The sequence below is a fragment of the Plenodomus lingam genome (genome assembly GCF_022343315.1).
Source record: "Plenodomus lingam strain CAN1 chromosome Unknown contig_18, whole genome shotgun sequence".
NCBI lineage: Eukaryota > Fungi > Ascomycota > Dothideomycetes > Pleosporales > Leptosphaeriaceae > Plenodomus > Plenodomus lingam.
Genome location: NW_027093935.1, coordinates 1,308,863 through 1,326,921, shown reverse-complemented (window position 1 = coordinate 1,326,921; position 18,059 = coordinate 1,308,863). Strand labels below are relative to the sequence as shown.

Genomic DNA, 18,059 nt, shown 5'->3' with positions numbered 1-18,059 from the left:
AGCACACCAATGCGACCTCCAAGAAAGATATGTTCAGCGAATGGAGAGTCATCAAAGACCTATATTCCGCCAAGTATAATGTCATATTAAGTGCATTCGTGAATGCTGCAGTGAACCCTTAGAGTTGGCTTATGAAATAGTACTGCGTGCTAACGCTGCGTCTGCCCATACGCCTATCCATTCCCAAACCCATGCGCCAGTGCTATGCAAAACCCGCAAATGTCAAGTGCGGCTCAATGGAACGCTTCATGCGTGCGCAGGGACGCGCTTCTCCTCCTGTTCATCTCCCATGTCGTCTTCATTCTCCTGTGCGAACGACAGCTTGGACAGGTCAGCCGACGTCTCGTCCATCGCTTGTTCTCCTTCAGCACGCTCGGCTCGAATTCGTGCTCGCTCGACCATGAACTTCCGATGTCGCTGCTCCATCTCCTTCTCTATGCGTTCCTTCTCTCGTGCCTCCTCTTCTGCGCGTCGCTGCTCTTGAGCCACCTTCTGTGCGAGTTGCTGCTCTAGCTCATATGTTTCTGAGATGCGCGCATGAGTCCTCTCCGCGATGAGCTGGTTCTCATTCTCCATCTCAGCCTTCTCAAGGGCCTCGAGCTCATCCTCAATCTCCATCTCGTCGATTGGCTGGTTATTCTCATTGATGATGCCGCTGATCTCCTCTGTGAGCGCCATCTGCTCGTTGACAGCATCGACAACACCCTGGACACCTTCTGCACCGCCAACCTTCTCGTTCAGGCCTTTTAGTGCAGCAGCACCAGCGCGCATAGCCTCCACAATCTCCACTTGATCTGCTGCGTGATGGAGATCATTGTAGACGCTCTCAAGTTGATGGGCAATCTCTGTACGGTGTGCGAGGGCACCCTCGGCGAGCTTTTTAGAGCGGAGGGCGGCTTTGGCACGAACCATCTGTTTGTTAGCCACTGCTTCGCGGGCTGCTGCTTCAGCGGCAGCGACCTTCTCCATAAGAGGTAGAAGTTGTGTGTTGATGTTCGCCAAGGTGTCCCGAAGATTGGCAATAGCAGTGTCATCTGTAGTCACGGGAAGCGGGATAGCCTCATGCTCAGGCTTGAACTTGATAGTCTGGTTGTTGTAGGAAATCGCCTGTTTGTCGCGTGCAAGAAATACAAGCAGGATGTCGAGATCATTTGTCGTCAACGGCACAGCCGGGTTAAGTACGTTGGAGAAACGCTTCAAGAAATCTGCCTTCGAAAGCACTCGATCCGCGGTCGAGGTCAGCTCCTTCATACTCTTCAAGACCTCATCGGCAGCAATCTCGACATTTTTGACAACCACAAAGTTCCCAGCAGCCAGTTGGTTGGGCTGAGGTTGTCCTAGTACGCCGACTTGACGCAGGCTCCACTGCAGTACCTTCCAGGGCGATGGTATCCAGGAAGTCTTATATATGCTCTCTTTGGAGTTTGCAAATTCTTTCAAGGGTATCATCTCCTTCTTTTGTACTGCCTCGTTGAACACCACTGGTAGGCAACTAGGCTTGCCATGTTGGGGATGTTGTAGAGCAAGCGCCAGTTCGTCTGTGGCTCGGATGTTCAGGAGATCGTGGGTGCTGCCCTGCGCAGGGATAGCACCGGCTCGCGATGCGTCGGTGAGGGCTTTGATCCATACTGCAATGTTCGCATGGTATCCATCGGGGTTTATTTCGAGTTGCTGCCCAAAGTCCGCATATAGCGACGGGAGGCGGTGCTGGCTGTAGGTAAGGGATTAGCACATGACTGCAGGCGCTGTCGCAAGCACTGCAAGGGCGGAAGCGTACTTTTGGAAAGCCTCTTCATATTTTAGTATATACTCGAGGAGTTGGCTCATATCGCGTTCCTTGGTTGGTGTCCAGGTTCGTTGTCTGTCTTTCTTAGTTCGGAAGAGGCGCTTGCGACTGCTATGACGCTGCAGCGTGGGGTCATCCGCAAAGATAGAGACGTGGGGGCCGCTCCCTTCGGTCGAGAGTTTTCGTTTTAACATGATTGCAAGTTTGGCAAGCGAGATGATGGCCAGGCAAGCAGAGAATAGCACATGATTTATATCAAGAGGGTGATAGCAATGGGTTGCTTTCACTGCGATGCTGCAACCCGAGCGCGACAAGCTTTCACCCGGATACGCGACGCGTTGTTTGAGCGCGAGTACCCCGCTGCGGGTGCGAGGCCTACGGTATACACAGGCCTCCAAGACATGGAAGTCACTAAAGCTTCATTTTGGGGCGTGAGTTGTCGAGTAGTAGCACCCTTCAAATTCTTGAGCTATACGCCACATGTCGTTTCCATCTACTGAGGACTTGCTCGACATGTCTCGACGGTTGCTTCATCAAACACACCCCAGTTCGGCTCACGCAAGATCTATCTCCACATCGACCTTTGTCTTTGATGTGCGTCGGTCGGCTGTTGGGAATTGACATGCACCTCCCCCTTTCACTTCCTCACAATGTTGATCCCGTCTTCCTTCTTTTTCTTCTCCATGAATTGACGCATCTCCTCTAGATCATCCATATCGTCATCACCATCCTTGTCCTTCGGTTTGTCTGGAGGTTGCGATCTACGTGGCGCATCCTCAGGCCACTTCCGTGGTTCTGGTAGAGGTGGGCCGCGCAATTCCTTCGACTCCTCTTCCCAGGCCTTTCGCTCTTCCTCATCCAGCTCATCCCGTCTGTCCAGCCATCGCTCTTGTACATCTCGAGCGTCCATCGTAGCGCCGGTCTCTTGCATCGCCATCTGCCAAACTGTGTCGTTGACGCCCTCCACTCCTCCCATCGCAAAGCCGCCCGCTCGATCAATTGCCCGAAGGAGAGTCATCATGCTCTTCTTATCCTCGACTGCGAGTGTCTCGAATCCCACAAGCGCAAAGTCTTCCACTAGCTCCACAATGGCCTTGTTCAGCGCCGAGAACTTTGATGTCGGTTCCTCGTCATCGGCGTCCTTCATGATCTCGTCGGTGTTTTTGCTAGCTGTCGTCGGCCCTGGGATGCCAGATGTTTGCTCGCGGTTCAAATATGGTAGCAGATAATGCAGGTCCTGTACTTCGGTGTAGAAGTCTAGGTTAAAAGGTAGATTAGGGTAATTGCGCAAGTTATCGATCTTGGTAAGAACGTTGAGATGTGGGAGGTCCATCTGCAGCATGCTGCGCAGAGCGAGGAGCAACGACGAGACATATAGGGAAGGTCGTGAGAGTATGATGGAGTCAGTCAAGTGTACGACGACAAGCTGGAGCAGGTTAGCTCTAGGTTACAGGCCATGGGTGGTGGGCGAATACTCGATACCCCAGTTTTTGAAGGCGGAAGAAGATGTTCCGCAGTGAGCCGTGATGTGTGAAGAGCTCGACTTGACCAGGGCAATCAAACAGGATATATTCGTCTGTGCCTTACTTAGCATACGATATTGCAAGCGATGATCATTCATGGTGTTGCGGACCTCCGAGTTCCTTCAAGCTCTCCTCCAGCCAGTCAAAGTTGTGTTCGAGCTCTTCAAGTGCGAAGAGCACTCCTCCATTAGGCCCGAGTGCTTCTTGCTCCATGATCTCGTCTATTGTCACCAGGTCGCGAACATCTACGGCGGGCTCGTACGCAGTGTGATCATTCGCAGGATCGAGGTTGACAACTGAGCATTTGCGCTCAATCGCGCTCATGAACTGTTGCATGCCATCGCAGTACGTCGACTTTCCCGAGCCTGGTGGGCCTATCACCAATTGCGCAAAAGGCATCTTTGCTGTTGTAGAGAGTGACGTCTGCGGACCCAAAGTGTTAGTGAGGGGGACCTCGAGGAAGCTCGGGAGCCCTTAGAGGGGTCTCGGCGCATGTTGTTCCTGCGCCGATCGCCGTTAGTTAGTTACCAAGCTTAGCTTGCTCTTCATCGCAATTGCTGCCTTTGAACAGACACACACACGCCACCCTTGCAATAACGCCGCCAACATGTCCAGTAAGTGCCTGTCTCTGCTCGATAATGCTTGCCACTCCTTCGCGACTCTGTATTTGTAGTTTTCATCATCTTCTTTGCACATGGTCGCACATGCGATTGCGATAACACCACTACCTCGAAAGATTGGCAATCGTCCGCTACCTAGCTAACAACTACAGGCCAGTTCGAGCTTGCGCAAAACCCTACAGAGCCCATCTCCTCTGTCCAGTTCGCAGGAGACAGCCCTACGCGACTACTTGTTTCGTCTTGGGATCGCAATGTATACCTCTACGACACCCATTCTGAGCCTGGCGGTCAGCTGCTTCAAAAGTTCGAGCACCGCGCGCCAGTGCTAGACGCCTGCTTTGGACGTGATGACAATGAGGCGTTTTCATGTGGTCTAGACTGGGAAGTACGGAGGATCGATCTCGAGAGCGGCGCGCAGACCGTCATGTCCACTCATTCGCAAGGCGTTCGCAACGTCCTCTTCTCGCCCGCACACAACCTTCTGATCTCCTCATCATGGGATTGCACACTACATCTCCACCATCTTTCACAGCCAGGCGAATTCAGCGTTGTTCGCCTACCTTCGAAGCCTTTCTCGTTGTCCGCATCACCGACCAAACTCGTTGTCGCCATGGCGAGCAGAGCAGTCAACATATACGAACTCGACAAGCTATCCGATGTGGCTAAGAGAAGTGGAGGTGAAGAGGTCGCAGTAGAGCCGTGGCAACAGAGGGAGAGCTCGATGAAGTACATGACTCGCGCAGTAGCCTGCATGCCCAACGACGCGGGATACTCGAGTTCAAGTATTGAGGGACGCGTGGCAGTCGAGTGGTTTGATCCATCCGACGAGTCGCAGTCACGGAAGTACGCCTTCAAGTGCCACAGGCAAACTGTCGATGGCCAAGATGTAGTCTACCCCGTTAATGCGTTGGCGTACCATCCAATCCACGGAACATTTGCGACAGGCGGCGGAGATGGTGTGGTATCGCTTTGGGATGCGGTTGCAAAGAGGAGGATAAGGCAGTACCAGAAGTTCCCTGCAAGTGTACAGACTATTGCCTTTTCGAGCGATGGAAAGTACGTCGCGGTTGGTGTCAGTCCAGGGTTTGAGGATGGTGTGGACGATGTACCCGATGGTGTCACGAAAGTGTTCATCCGAGAGCTCGGCTCAACGGAGGCACAGGGCAAGAAAAAGTGAAATGGTGAAGGAAAGAAGGGCGTCGAAGGGCGTTGAATGAGTAGCGATTGAGAGTAACACAGGTCAACAGCTTGGAATGATCGAGCTGAACCGACTTTCAGACCTCCTGTGCATATGACAAGAGGGACTACCAATACATTCCTCTATTCCTTTTCCACCACTGTGCCAAACATTGAAGCTCTATTCCATCTTTTTTCCTTCTATGGAATTGCTGTCATGTTCGAACGTCTCCATGGCCATCTGGCGCTTTCTCTGAGGGACTCTTTGATCATTTGATTGTTCATCTCCAATGCAGCTTATAGCTATGTAGCTTCAGGTTGTGTTGGTTTGAAAGAAGAAGAGAATGAAAATGGTCTCGGTTAAGTAATCGAAGAGGGATTGGGAACAGCTCCACGCCGTGAGTGAATATGAAGATGCAGTAGCATGAATACGTGACAAGATCATCGCTTTCTATCTTCGCAATCCTTCGTGTCAACTATCACATTCTAGATTCGCGAAAATCAGATAGATCTGAGTAACTGTAGTTACCTTCCTGCTCGAACTATTGCAAGCAGCTCGTTTAGATTATGCCACGCATTTCATAACATAAAATTGGCCATGCCCGTGTTCAATAGACTTGTTTCAGTGATTTTGTTGTCAAAGGTGATCAAGTTCTCGTCCTCACAGCTTGTTCTTGGGGTGACGTCAGAAGGGTCACTGACGAGCCACGACCATTAGACATATTGTAATCCCAAAAAGTAAATAGAGCAAGATGTAGAAAGAGGACAAGAGCAATTCCATTTAAGAGTACTGGCGATATTCCGCCGCATTTTCCTATCGATGCTTCCGGTACACAAAGATAGCTTGGTGTTAAAGGCGTGCCGAGGCCAAAGCTGCGCTAAGCTTCATCTGTCCCAGTGCTTCGAGAGTGCTATTTCCCGAGCCCGAGGTCCCTTCTACGAACAACTTGGTCTGCATTCAACCTCATCTCATTTGATTGAAGATACATGCCCCTTCTCCAAATGTCTACACTGCGCTGTCAGAACCCTTCCCAATTGTTTCAGTTTTGAGGAGGACAGGTACTAATTCCTTTACAATCAGAGTCCCCGCTCGCCACTCTATACTCTCTCACATTCAGCACATGACCTGAACTTCAAAAGCTGAGGTCATGCTATGTCGCTTTCGACCACAAGTAGCTTCGGTTCAGCTCTAGAAAAAAAATACAAAGGACACATGCGAATCTGAGTAAATTCAATACATGGTGGTACCACAGCTGCGGTAATCTTAGGGGGGCATGTCAAGATTGCGGCTCAATCGTCCCAAGCCCAGTCTTGTATACAACAGAACGCATCATTCGCTTGAATTGAGTGTCATTCGCCGCAAACCTGGATGACCATCGGTTTAGAACGCTGATCATCTACGCAATGGTATGGGTTGTATATTGAGTGGCCGGAAGTTATATTGACCGTCGGCGTTTATATTAGGCTGAACTTGGATCTAAGCCAACGTGAAACTGCGTCGCACCTCCGTCCATTGGCGGCAAATGTGCCTAAAATCTGAAGATGCAAGACTGATCACAATAGGCATGCCACTCTCTGAATTGACTTCGGCAGTGACCATTTACATTCGTGTGGGAAGAGATACTTAGGCCATCAACGTGCGAGGTGGCTGGTCACACTAGGCCTGCAGTCCTGGTATGTAATATAGCCAGCGCGAAACCACAACCGAGGATCTGGATTGAACCGCTCCATGAGGACTCCAAGGCATGGGGAATGATTTTCAAGCATTGCACGGCCTCTTGGAGGAGCCTCGTCCCGACTATTCCGGAAGCTTCACTTCGTTTCGCCTTCGTCCTACTCTCCTCAGGCTTCGTACCGACGCCACAGATCCAAAATCTCTGGAAGCTATTCTTCCGATACATTTAGCGCTATGACAGCCAAATGATACGCTCGGGGTCATACGCTTAACGGGACATGCATCTGTATGCCCCTTCATCACAGTCGTACGAGTTTCTGCGCAAGAGATAGACGGGGCCACTAACGATCCAGTGGATCACCACTGGATGTTGATTTCGAATTCTACCGTTATAATGCCTAAGAAATGCAAGATACCTAAGAACTCTTGGTGTCTTAGCGAGAACCTGTGGTGCACGGCAGACACCGCCTCATGACCTCTACGGCATATTAAGGTCCCACATTGAGACCCATATTTTCTTCCAGAAGATTTCCTGATATGAACAGTTGCTATGAGGCTCTTGGACACTTAGTCAACTGGACTATGGAATCACTATGGCAGATACCAGGCGAACTTCATTGCGCAGCCTTACAACACGAAGGGATCCATCAGTGCTGCCTGTTAGGGGAGTTTCAGGTGTGCCCATGGATTCTGAGGATAATCAGACTCCGAATATCGTTCTTCGACGCGTGACATTACGCCTCAAGCCGAGGGTGACAATTCACATTCGCCTCCTGGCTAAGACAACTATATGATCAACGCCGAATGGGAAGAGACACCAGAACTGTACCACCAATCAATCGCATACGCCAAACTAACTACTAATTTCAGACGGTGTACATCTATACCTTCGTAGAAGTTTCACTATCTGCGTAAGGTAAAGATCCTAGAAGTGGTGGCGTACCGGTCTCCGCAGAACCCCGGACTTTCCCCACGGAGGCAAAACTACCCAGGGGTTTTCATCTATCTTTCATTACTGTGGTACTTCTAGCTTCATTCCATGATGCCGAGGGCCCGTAGTGTCCATGGCATTGGCCGGCAGGGACTCCATCGAAAACAACGACACAGACCTTGCGCGCCTTGCAATCACGCATGGTCATATGGGCACAATCTTAACGTACTTTCGATAGTACCTCAACCAGCTTCAAGTTTTCTATAAAAGATGGCAATCCCAGGGTCGAAGGCTTTTTCGATATCCCCCAACTCACATTCCCTCAGCAGTCAAGATGTACAGGACACTCGCCCTCGCTTCTCTCTCCTTCTTCGGGGCCGCCCGCGCCCAGCAGGTTGGTACCTCGCAGACTGAAACTCATCCCAAGATGACATGGAAGACTTGCACTGGGACCGGTGGTAACAGCTGCACCAGCAAGTCTGGATCTGTTGTTCTTGACTCCAACTGGCGTTGGTCCCATGTTACCAGCGGATACACCAACTGCTTCGATGGCAACTCTTGGAACACCACTGCCTGCCCTGATGGCATGACTTGCACCAAGAACTGCGCCATTGATGGTGCTGACTACTCTGGTAAGCCTCGACACGAGTATCATAATGATTAGAATCCAGACTTACAATGTCTAGGCACCTACGGGATCACCACCAGCAGCGATGCCCTGACCCTCAAATTCGTCACCAAGGGCCAGTACTCTAGCAACATCGGCTCGCGCACCTATCTCATGGAGACCGACTCCAAATATCAAATGTTCAACCTGATCGGCAAGGAGTTCACCTTTGACGTGGACGTTTCCAAGCTGCCCTGTGGTCTCAACGGCGCCCTCTACTTTGTCGAAATGGCCGCTGATGGCGGCTTGAACAAGGGCAACAACAAAGCCGGCGCCAAATATGGAACTGGGTAAGTTGGCTTCATACAGATTCAAAAATTCTTCTCAGCTAACATAAACCCAGATACTGTGACTCCCAATGCCCACACGACATTAAGTTCATCAATGGTAAAGCCAATGTCGAAGGCTGGAACCCCTCGCCCAACGATCCCAACGCCGGCCAAGGTAAAATCGGCGCCTGCTGCCCAGAAATGGACATCTGGGAAGCAAATTCCATTTCCACAGCCTACACCCCGCACCCCTGCAGTGGCACCGGTCTCCAAGAATGCACGGGCACCGCCTGTGGTGACGGCGACAACCGCTACGGCGGCATCTGCGACAAGGACGGCTGCGACTTCAACAGCTACCGCATGGGCGTCCGCGACTTCTACGGCCCCGGCATGACGCTCGACACAAACAAGAAAATGACCGTAGTCACGCAATTCATCGGCTCCGGCAGCTCGCTCACCGACATCAAGCGCTTCTACGTCCAAGACGGCAAGGTGTTCAAGAACACGGATTCAGCAATCGAGGGTGTCACGGGCAACTCCATCACCGATCAGTTCTGCGAGCAGCAGAAGACGGCGTTTGGCGATACCAGCTCGTTTAAGAAGTTGGGTGGTTTGAACGAGATGGCTGCTTCGTTGGCGAGGGGCCATGTGCTCGTCATGTCGCTTTGGGATGATCATGCTGTTAACATGCTTTGGCTTGATTCTACGTACCCTACTGATGCCGATCCGCAGAAGCCAGGTGTTGCTCGTGGTACTTGCCCTACGACGTCTGGTAAGCCTGAGGATGTCGAGGCTAGCTCGCCGGATGCTACGGTTGTCTACTCCAATATCAAGTTTGGTCCTATTGGCTCGACTTTTGCTCAGCCTGCATAGATGGTGGTTGATGGGATTGGGAGCCGTGGAGTGAGCTTGGACGGATTGTAAAAGACTTTTCGGGTGGAGGGAGCTTTGGACTGGTTGATGTAGTTTGGTACTTTCGCTGAATGATTTCTACATGTATATTTTTCGTAGTAGAACAGTGCACATAGAACTGACGGTCTGTATTTAAAACCTGTGTTCATTGATCTTCCTCACTTATGTATCTATGTTTGATCTATTGGTAGCAGGCAACGCGAAGTGACCTACAGTCATTCCGCTACATATATGCTTGCAGCACTCCAGAGATTATTTCTAATTGAAAGATACACCCTTAGTATACCTCGAATAGAAACTGGAATGATGTCATCTGTCCTGGCACCAGCTATTTTAAGTAGGTAGACGAGCCTTTCGAAGCGCAAATCAGAGGAGTGCATCTTCCACGTCCTGTGCATTGATAAGTCTGCTCCCTATCATATGTCTGAGGGAGCAGTGACAAGATCACGCCTTACAACTTCAACAGACCCATCATGTCTATATAGATATATGCCATTCTTGATAAGCTGATGTTAATATCGCTGCCACTGCTCCAAATTCGGCAACAACATTCTGCTGCTGATACAGTAATCAATTCGGGGGTTTCATCGTCTACCATAAGGATGTATCTAGAGGAAACATCTGATGGACGGGAAGAATAGAGAGAGAACGGGTTTTTCTAAAGAATTGCTTGGAGAGAGCATCTGGACGGTGTGATGCTCTGGCTCAAGGCAGTCAAGACCACGTGACAGGAGTAGTACATGAAGAACCCACTCAGGATGGCGCTACGTCATTCATGAGCAGCACTTCAGGCCTCACAGCTTCATACCAGCACGCCGTACCGCAAGCATGGGTAAGGATCACGATGCAAGATCTCATCAACGCCATGGGGTGTTGCAGATCAGGCAGACTGGTGTTGAAATTAAGGTACTGTGCACGTGCCACCAGCGTGGAAAGGGGCTTAGTGCATGTCTGCGAGATGAGCAAGCAGATCTCCCCGGCGCTTCCGTCGTGCGCCGCAGCAACATCCAGCATCATACAACACTTTCACAGACTTTCACAGACGCCTCCCAGCCCACCGCTCCCTTCACCTCGGCCACCACCACCACCGCCACCAATCTCACCACTACCGGGACAAGACACAGAACGCACAGTCCCCCTATAGCATAGCATAGCTACTCCTCAGAATAACGTATACGGCGCGAGAGGACTATCCTCCGCGACCCGAGCCGATTCACGACCATGATGCCTTCACAACTTCTCGAGATTCCTCGCCCCAGGGTACGTCCACTCCAAGACACTCCTTGACTCGATATATAACCCATCACGTGACAATAACGACTGACCATCGCATGTAGAGCTTCTTGCAAACCATGTCCCTCCGCACCGGCGCAGAAATCATTACATACCTACAAATCATCAACAAAGCCTCCGGCTTCTTCGGACTGCTCGCTGTCTTCACTGGCGCACGCATCGACGGATGGCAACTCTCCATGTACATTTACTCGACCCTCGCCCTCTTCGCCACAGTCTTCCTATACAAGCACATCCGGTTACAAAGTCCGTTTGAGGCGGTGCTGCTGGCGCATCTGTATGCGCTCGACTCGGTCATCAACGCCCTCTACACCGCCTTCTTCGGCATCGCATGGTTCATCACCCTCGCTGCACACCCAGACGACGCCACTGGTCTTTCACCAGGCATGAAGAACAATGCTGGATACACAAGCCCAGACTACAACGTCACGCAAGTCGACATCGTCGCTGAGCCCACAGACGGGCTCAAGGCCGGGCAAAACGCCATCGCCGTCGGCCAGCCCACAGCAAACAGTGGCGCCGGCCTGGAGAACGTCGTCTTCCAGAGCGGAAGCATAATGAGCATTTCCCTCATCTCAGCCTTCTGGGCGCTACGCGTCTACCTTGTCTTCATCATGCTCGCCTTTGCCCGCCAATGTCTACGCCAACACATTGCCGCAAACGCCGCCTCAGCCGCCTGGTACAACTCCAACAACATGCAGACCACCGCCGCCGACCTAGCCGAAAACCCCTTCTCCGAAGGCAAAGAAGAAGGCAGCGGCTGGCGAGGCCACCTCGGCCGCATCATGCTCAGCGGCGCCCCCAAATACTGGCTCGGCGCTGAAGAAGGCGAGGACTGGCTGCGCAGCCTCGGCGGGAAATTCAAGAGGCAAAATCCAACACTTGATCAACCTGTTGGCTTCAACGAGCGCGAGCGTAGACGTAGATCCGGTACCGGGCCCCCTGTTCCCCAACTCAATCTCACCCCTTTGAGCGCCGAACTGCCCCGGTAGAGCACCTGGCTTTCATAACCCGTCCTTGGTCAGCCTTTTGACATACCTTACCCCCTCTTCTGTCCGTCCACTGCACTGCAAAAAATCAACCCCGCGAGACTCGTTTAGCGCGTATAGCGGGGACGAAAGTAATGATTCGCGAGGCGTTGTCATGACCTCTTACCTCCTCACACAGCAACCCCGATGTATGCATCCGACATCATCCCCGTTGACCGGGTATGCCAGGAGCGCATCTCGTGGCGTCTTTATACACACCCCGATTTGTCCGTCCGTTCAGGAGAAACGGATCCTAATCCCTTTGTGCTCGGCACCACATGTTATATCCTGTAGTATACCATACGTCCCCTAGACACAAAATACATAATATAATACCAACCCCACGAAAACCCACAAATGTGTAAATATGTCTCTCTCCTGTGCAGGGAGGACGATTGTTATATTCTCGTTGTTCTACATGATTGTTTGTACACGTAATGGTACTGTACCTTGATTTGAACATGTGCCCTCATCTATCAAGGATTCCATGCCATTTTCCAAATATTGTCGCGCCGGGAAAAGAAATGGTCAAAGCGGTGCACAGAACTTCTCTTTGCCCTACTGAGCCTGTCCGAGTAGAGATTCCTGGCTTGGATTGAGCATGTGGTCAGGGGGTGGCGGACTGTCAGTTTCCTTCCCGGACATGTGTTTGCGTAGCGGGACGTGAGGGGTAGACGGATGCTTGCGAATCGCAAGGGGAGGGGTGGGCAGATACTTTTCGTTTGGGGACGAAGCAGCCGTCATGACTCTGCGCACCGCTGAGCGGGCAGTCTGCTTGTCTGCAGACTGCTGCGCTGTCTCGCCGTCTGCGCCGTCCTTGTGTTCCGTACCCTCCTCCTGTTCCAAGGCTCTGCGCGCCATTTCCCTCCGCATCCTCAGCCGATCCCGATCTGCCTTGACAAAGGTGAAGCGTGCCAGGGTCTCCTCAATCCTGTCCTCCACTTGCTTCTTTGCATGATTCGCTAGTGAGCGCGATACCATGATGTGGGGGAAGCGGTAGCTAAGCCACAGATAGGTGATGAGCATTTTATGCAAGCGTTCCAGCTCATACAGATATTTCCGTTCCTGGCCGGGTTTGGCATCCATGGCTTGCAAGGGTAGGTCGGGAAGCTCGAGGAGATGGGCGGCACGGTTGTTGGCTATGCAATCTGCCAGCGAACGCATAAAGCTTTTTTCGAGTTCCTCGCGCATGTTGGCTGGGGCGTTGCAGAGTGTGATGCGTTCCTGTGTGCTTAAGGACTTGACCGGGTGGATGGCGTCTGCAATGTCCAACTGGTCTCGAAGCCTGCAAAGATGGAATCGCGAGTGAAGTTGACAGATTTCGTGCAGGCGCAGCATAATGTAGCTGAAGGGTGTTCGAGGTGGGAAGTAGTTTGCGAAACGCTCAATCATCAAGGAAGGTGGAAAGAGGCCTGCTGTGTGGATAGGTTCTGGTTCCATGGCCATGGCTCGCTTGAGACGCTCGTGATCGTCCTTTTCGAATGTTGTTACCCAGCCAACTGTTTTGGGTTCGATGAATGGGGGTGTGTCGTCGAGGGCGATGGTGGGATCCGAGGCTTGGGTGTCAGTAGTCACGGCTTGGTGGGCAGTTTTGTAGCGTCCGGCACGACCGGCGATTTGCTTGACTTCAGAGATCTGGAGGGGATTGTAGTAGAGGCCATCGGATTTCATAAGGGATTCGAAGATGATGCGCTTGATTGCCCTGTCTTTGTCAGTGCAGATTCATGGTCAAGAGCTGCGTGTTGACATACAAATTGAGGCCCATGCCAATAGCATCACTTGCAACAAGGAAGTCATAGTCATTGTCCGGGTCATTGAACAGTGCTGCCTGTTGGGCTCTCGTCTCGGGAGGCAGGCTGCCATACACAATGGCACAGTGTTTCCCCGTCTTTTTCTCAATCTCTCGGCGTATAGCATGGATGCCGAGGACGCTGAACGCAACCACGCAGTCTCCTTTTTCGAGTTTTTCCAGCTGTCTGTTGAGGCTTTTTGGCATGACTTGGAGAGGCGTCAGTCGCGCATACTCGTGCACATGTACCTTGTCTCCAGCAAGGGCGGCAAGCTCTCGCATAATGGGCACTGTGCGCGCTTCGCCACAGAGGTGGATTTCCTTGGCCTGTATTCCTAGGAAGGCTTGTGTCCATGCCCAGCCTCGTTCTGCGTGACTGATCATCTGTATCTCGTCGATGACAGCAACGTCAAAGCGCGTGTTGAGCGGTGCCATTTCGACAGTGCAGCTGAACATGCCCGGAAGCCCGTCTCCCTCGGGCAGGCGCTGTTCTTCGCCCGTGACCAGGGCACACGACTTGCCCTTTGCCGTCAAGCGTGTGTAGACCTCGTGGGCGAGGAGTCGAAGCGGACCGAGGTAGATGCCCGTGTCGGCCTGCTCGAGTCGTTTGAGGGCATGGTACGTCTTGCCTGAGTTGGTCGGTCCTACGTGCAGATGCACAGTGCGTGGAATCTGTCTCGTTGCCGGGAACCACTCGGCGGGATAACGTAGGTCGGCGACCTTGTTCTGGTTGTCGAGCTCAGCTGCCGTGAACTTGCCACTGCATACCTGGGCGTAGAAGAGATTTCGTAGGCGTTTTGAGAGCGTCAGCTTGCCGCGTTTCTCTTCGGCAGCCAGTCTCTGCAGTTCGGGCGGCGCTTTTCTTATCCAGAGGTTGATGGAGCGCTCGAACTCCGTCCATTCCTTGTAGAAGTCGTCCTCGGAAAGGCCTAGGCTCTCTCTGAAGTCGGGCTGGGCGCACTCTTCTTTCAGTTTATCCAACCGGACACGGACATGGATCAAGGGAGCTGCGTCTCTCCCTGCGCGGCCTTGGAAGGCGTCTCTGATGCTCGCGCTACTCCATGGAGGCGAGGCACGTTTTGAGGAGCCACTGCGATGGGCAACTTGTATTCGGGGGAGGAAGCGCAGTGGTTGTGAGGGCGCGTGGGCGGCAAAGGCGCAAAAGAGGCACAGCGAGTTTCGCCGTGAGGGCAATGGTGGCATACCGCCAGTGGGGGGGGGCGTGCTCTCGTGCTCCTCTCTGTGTTGGGGGAGGGAGAGAGAGAGAGAGAGAGAGAGAGAGAGAGAAAGAAAAGGGCGAAAAAGTGGTCAGTCGAGGCGGGGGCGTGTTGTGTACGATGATGGTATTAATTCTGACAGCGTGGAGGCGACATCAATCATGTCATTGATCATGAACGGGTACCACGGTCGTGAGTGTAAGGTTAGGTTCGGTTAGGTTAGGGTAAGTTAGTTTTTTTTTTTTTTAAAGAACAGAAAAAGGTTCCTAACGTGAACCTAAACGGGGCACTTCCGTTCACAAGGGCCCGTTGCCCGCATCCAGTGATCCATGTCTTAACGTTACCGCGTCTGCAACACCAGTTGGGTACCGGCACCGGTACACCCACCGTTTTGACTGCGACGCGCTCGCTTCCCTTTACGCTGCACGCTTCTCCCCTCCTCAGCCTCGTCTTTTTGCTGAGTACACAGTCGCTATTCACTGCCTGGCCATTCCTCTGCAGTCGCCCTTGCACTCTGCGACCGCGACGTCCAGCGCTCACAGCTACCGTTGGATGCCCCTGCGGCTCCCTCTGCCTCGTACCCCGCCGCCACCATGAGTGTCTCCATGATTGAGATCCAGCGAGACCGTAAGAATACAAAGAGGGCAGCGCATACATTGGGGCCACTTGTTCTGACAGAGAGCCCCAGTCATTCTCAACACCTTGCGCAAAACCACCCGTGGCGACGTACGTCCTTGCTGCCCCCATATCCCCTGCGCCGCTGCACCGCTAACCCTCCTCCTCCTCCTCCTCTCCCCAGTGGAAGATCCTCATTGTAGACGAAGACAGCCAGAAAATTGTAAACAATGTGGTCAAGGAAGATGACATCCTCAATTCCAACATCACAAGTGTGTCGCAGCCGCCCCTGCCATGCTCGAATGCGATAGCTAAGCGTTGTAGACATCGAGCGACTCGAGAATCGGCGCACCACCCAACGAGACATGGATGCCATATACATCCTGACGCCCAAACCCCACATTGTCGACTGCATCATGGCCGAGTTTGAGCAGCGGCGCTACAGAGGCTTCTTCCTCATATGGACAACACGTAAGGCGAACCTCTGCTCACGACCGGCCCACATTCACTGACGCTTTGAGCAGTCCTCCCACCCCCACTCAAGGAGCGTATAGACCGCTCTCAAATGGCACGAGAGCAGATACGCAGTTTCACAACCGTCCATCTCGACTACCACCCCCAAGAATCACACCTCATCACGTTCAAGGACCCTTGGAGCTTCCCAATGCTTTACCACCCAGATTGTAACAATCTAGTAGTGAGGCACATGCAGGAAATCGCTGAAAAGGTAGGTTCGGCACTGCGACATAACATGATAGTGCTTATGTTGGCCTAGATCACTGGCATCTGTGTTGGACTCGGCGAGTACCCCATCATTCGATACTACAGACCACGGAACCCAACACATGAAGCTAGCGTGCTCTGCTCACATCTTGCGCGCTTCGTGCAAGACAAGCTGGACATGTATGCGCAATTCAACCAAGACTTTCCACCCCCGTCAAATAGACCTCGTGGCGCACTGTACATCACCGACCGGTCCATGGATCTAATGGCGCCCTTCTTGCACGAATTTACCTACCAAGCCATGGCTTTCGACCTGCTACCGATTGTAGACGGAGACAAGATCATATACAGGACAGTCGTCAATGAGGAAGATCCCGGCGCAGAAGAAAAAGACATGGAGATATCGGACAAGGACAAGATCTGGGTGGAGAACCGGCATCGTCACATGAAGGACTGTCTCGACAAGTTGATTAGCGACTTTCAAAAATTCATCGCTGATAACCCACACTTTACGAATCAAGATGCCCAGAATGCTGCTGGCATGAATGGTCTCAACGCCATCAAAGACATGATTGCAGGACTGCCACAGTTTCAGGAAATGAAGGAAGCGTACTCATTGCATCTCACAATGGCACAAAAATGCATGGAAATTTTCCAGCAACATAAACTACCAGATCTGGCATCTGTAGAACAATGCTTAGCCACCGGCTTGGACGAAGATTACCGAAAGCCCAAGAACATGGCCGACCAAGTCGTCCGAACGCTCGACGAAGACGAAGTAACCCCTTCCGATCGCCTACGCCTCATCGCCCTATACATACTCTTCAAAGACGGCATTCTTCCCGCCGATCTTCAAAAGCTGATCTTCCATGCCCAACTAGCGCCTTCGGACGGCGACGTAATCCGCAACCTCGACCTCCTCGGCGCTCGCGTATCCCGCAAACTCAAGGAAAAGCGAGATCCATTGCCACCCCTCTTCCCTCCCAAGCCTGCCCCTCCCCCAAACACCGAAGACTACGGGCTATCGAGATTCAATCCAGCCCTCCAAGACATGCTGGAAGGCCACGTCCGCGGCACCCTCCCCCAAGACGCCTTCCCATTTACCAAACTGTCCCCCGACGACGTACAATCCATGCAAAACGACCAGCCCTCGGCCGCATCCCTCCGCTCCGCAAAACCGACGTGGGCAAAATCCCGTGTCGCAAGCGCAGAACCGCGTCAACGCGTCATTGTCTTTGTAGCCGGCGGCGCCACGTACTCGGAAGCGCGGGCCTGCTACGACGTCTCCCACAAGTCCTCGCGCGACATCTTCCTCGTCACCTCGCACATGATGAAACCCACCTTCTTCCTCCGCCAGGTCGGCGACCTCAGCCAACCACGTAATAAACTCCGCTTACCGGTTGATGCGCCGCCTCCAAAGGCGCCCGCCCATCTCTTTGAGAAGCCAGAGCCCCCGAAACCGGCACCGCCTCCTGCGGCTGCCAAACCCCTCCCTGGTCCCGGCGGTTTACCCACTGGCCCTAGAGCCGGCGGTCCAGGTGCGGCGGGGGCAGCGAGACCGCCCACGGCGGCCATGGGCGCCATGAATTTAAATGCTCCGCCATCATCGGCGGCAGGAGGCGCAAAGTATGGTCCTGCGGGGTCGCAGGGAAGTAAGCATGGCAAGGAGGAAAAGGAAAAGAAGAAGAAGAAGTTGCATTTGTTCTCCTCCAAGCACTAGTCTACTTTTTTTTTTCGAGCTCGAGTTTTTTTTTTTTTTTTTCCCTCACTTTCTTGGGCTAATGTGTGGTCTTTTACTCTTGACGCAGGTCGTTGCAGCATTTGCCTTTGGCCCT

At 52.6% G+C, this 18,059-nt stretch overlaps 7 protein-coding genes across 7 annotated transcripts; 4 read left to right on the top strand and 3 right to left on the bottom strand.

The window, feature by feature from the left end:
• Nucleotides 1-246: 246 nt before the first annotated feature.
• IAQ61_003906 (uncharacterized protein) lies at nucleotides 247-1,980 on the bottom strand (the record flags this gene model as incomplete). The annotated part of the gene is made up of 2 exons (XM_003837426.2): nucleotides 247-1,711; nucleotides 1,778-1,980. 2 exons carry the CDS (start codon nucleotides 1,978-1,980, stop codon nucleotides 247-249), a joined length of 1,668 nt encoding a protein of 555 aa, XP_003837474.2.
• Nucleotides 1,981-2,423: 443 nt separating this feature from the next.
• IAQ61_003905 (uncharacterized protein) lies at nucleotides 2,424-3,737 on the bottom strand (the record flags this gene model as incomplete). The annotated part of the gene is made up of 3 exons (XM_003837425.2): nucleotides 3,420-3,737; nucleotides 3,262-3,362; nucleotides 2,424-3,212 (listed from the first exon to the last, which is right to left on the bottom strand). The coding sequence occupies exons 1-3, from the start codon at nucleotides 3,706-3,708 to the stop codon at nucleotides 2,424-2,426; spliced, it is 1,179 nt and encodes a 392-aa protein (XP_003837473.1). The 5' UTR covers nucleotides 3,709-3,737.
• A 125-nt stretch (nucleotides 3,738-3,862) lies between these two features.
• On the top strand, nucleotides 3,863-5,363 carry IAQ61_003904 (uncharacterized protein). Its single transcript, XM_003837424.2, has 2 exons — nucleotides 3,863-3,923; nucleotides 4,082-5,363. Exons 1-2 carry the CDS (start codon nucleotides 3,917-3,919, stop codon nucleotides 5,104-5,106), a joined length of 1,032 nt encoding a protein of 343 aa, XP_003837472.1. The 5' UTR covers nucleotides 3,863-3,916; the 3' UTR covers nucleotides 5,107-5,363.
• A 2,682-nt stretch (nucleotides 5,364-8,045) lies between these two features.
• On the top strand, nucleotides 8,046-9,520 carry CEL1_1 (Esterase/lipase/thioesterase; the record flags this gene model as incomplete). Its single annotated transcript, XM_003837422.1, has 3 exons — nucleotides 8,046-8,343; nucleotides 8,398-8,668; nucleotides 8,722-9,520. The coding sequence occupies 3 exons, from the start codon at nucleotides 8,046-8,048 to the stop codon at nucleotides 9,518-9,520; spliced, it is 1,368 nt and encodes a 455-aa protein (XP_003837470.1).
• Nucleotides 9,521-10,559: 1,039 nt separating this feature from the next.
• On the top strand, nucleotides 10,560-12,237 carry IAQ61_003902 (uncharacterized protein). Its single transcript, XM_003837421.2, has 2 exons — nucleotides 10,560-10,819; nucleotides 10,897-12,237. The coding sequence occupies exons 1-2, from the start codon at nucleotides 10,781-10,783 to the stop codon at nucleotides 11,842-11,844; spliced, it is 987 nt and encodes a 328-aa protein (XP_003837469.2). The 5' UTR covers nucleotides 10,560-10,780; the 3' UTR covers nucleotides 11,845-12,237.
• A 201-nt stretch (nucleotides 12,238-12,438) lies between these two features.
• On the bottom strand, nucleotides 12,439-14,872 carry IAQ61_003901 (uncharacterized protein; the record flags this gene model as incomplete). The annotated part of the gene is made up of 2 exons (XM_003837420.1): nucleotides 12,439-13,582; nucleotides 13,632-14,872. 2 exons carry the CDS (start codon nucleotides 14,870-14,872, stop codon nucleotides 12,439-12,441), a joined length of 2,385 nt encoding a protein of 794 aa, XP_003837468.1.
• A 607-nt stretch (nucleotides 14,873-15,479) lies between these two features.
• On the top strand, nucleotides 15,480-17,944 carry IAQ61_003900 (uncharacterized protein; the record flags this gene model as incomplete). Its single annotated transcript, XM_003837419.1, has 6 exons — nucleotides 15,480-15,513; nucleotides 15,575-15,612; nucleotides 15,686-15,773; nucleotides 15,826-15,972; nucleotides 16,026-16,228; nucleotides 16,277-17,944. 6 exons carry the CDS (start codon nucleotides 15,480-15,482, stop codon nucleotides 17,942-17,944), a joined length of 2,178 nt encoding a protein of 725 aa, XP_003837467.1.
• Between the last annotated feature and the right edge of the window lie 115 nt (nucleotides 17,945-18,059).

What these genes read in the sequence shown, in the direction of transcription:
- IAQ61_003902 (XM_003837421.2), top strand. Translation starts at nt 10,781, where the DNA reads ATGATGCCTTCACAACTTCTCGAGATTCCTCGCCCCAGG. An exon ending in TCGAGATTCCTCGCCCCAGG is followed by an intron (nt 10,820 to 10,896) that starts GTACGTCCACTC and finishes CATCGCATGTAG; the next exon opens with AGCTTCTTGCAAACCATGTC.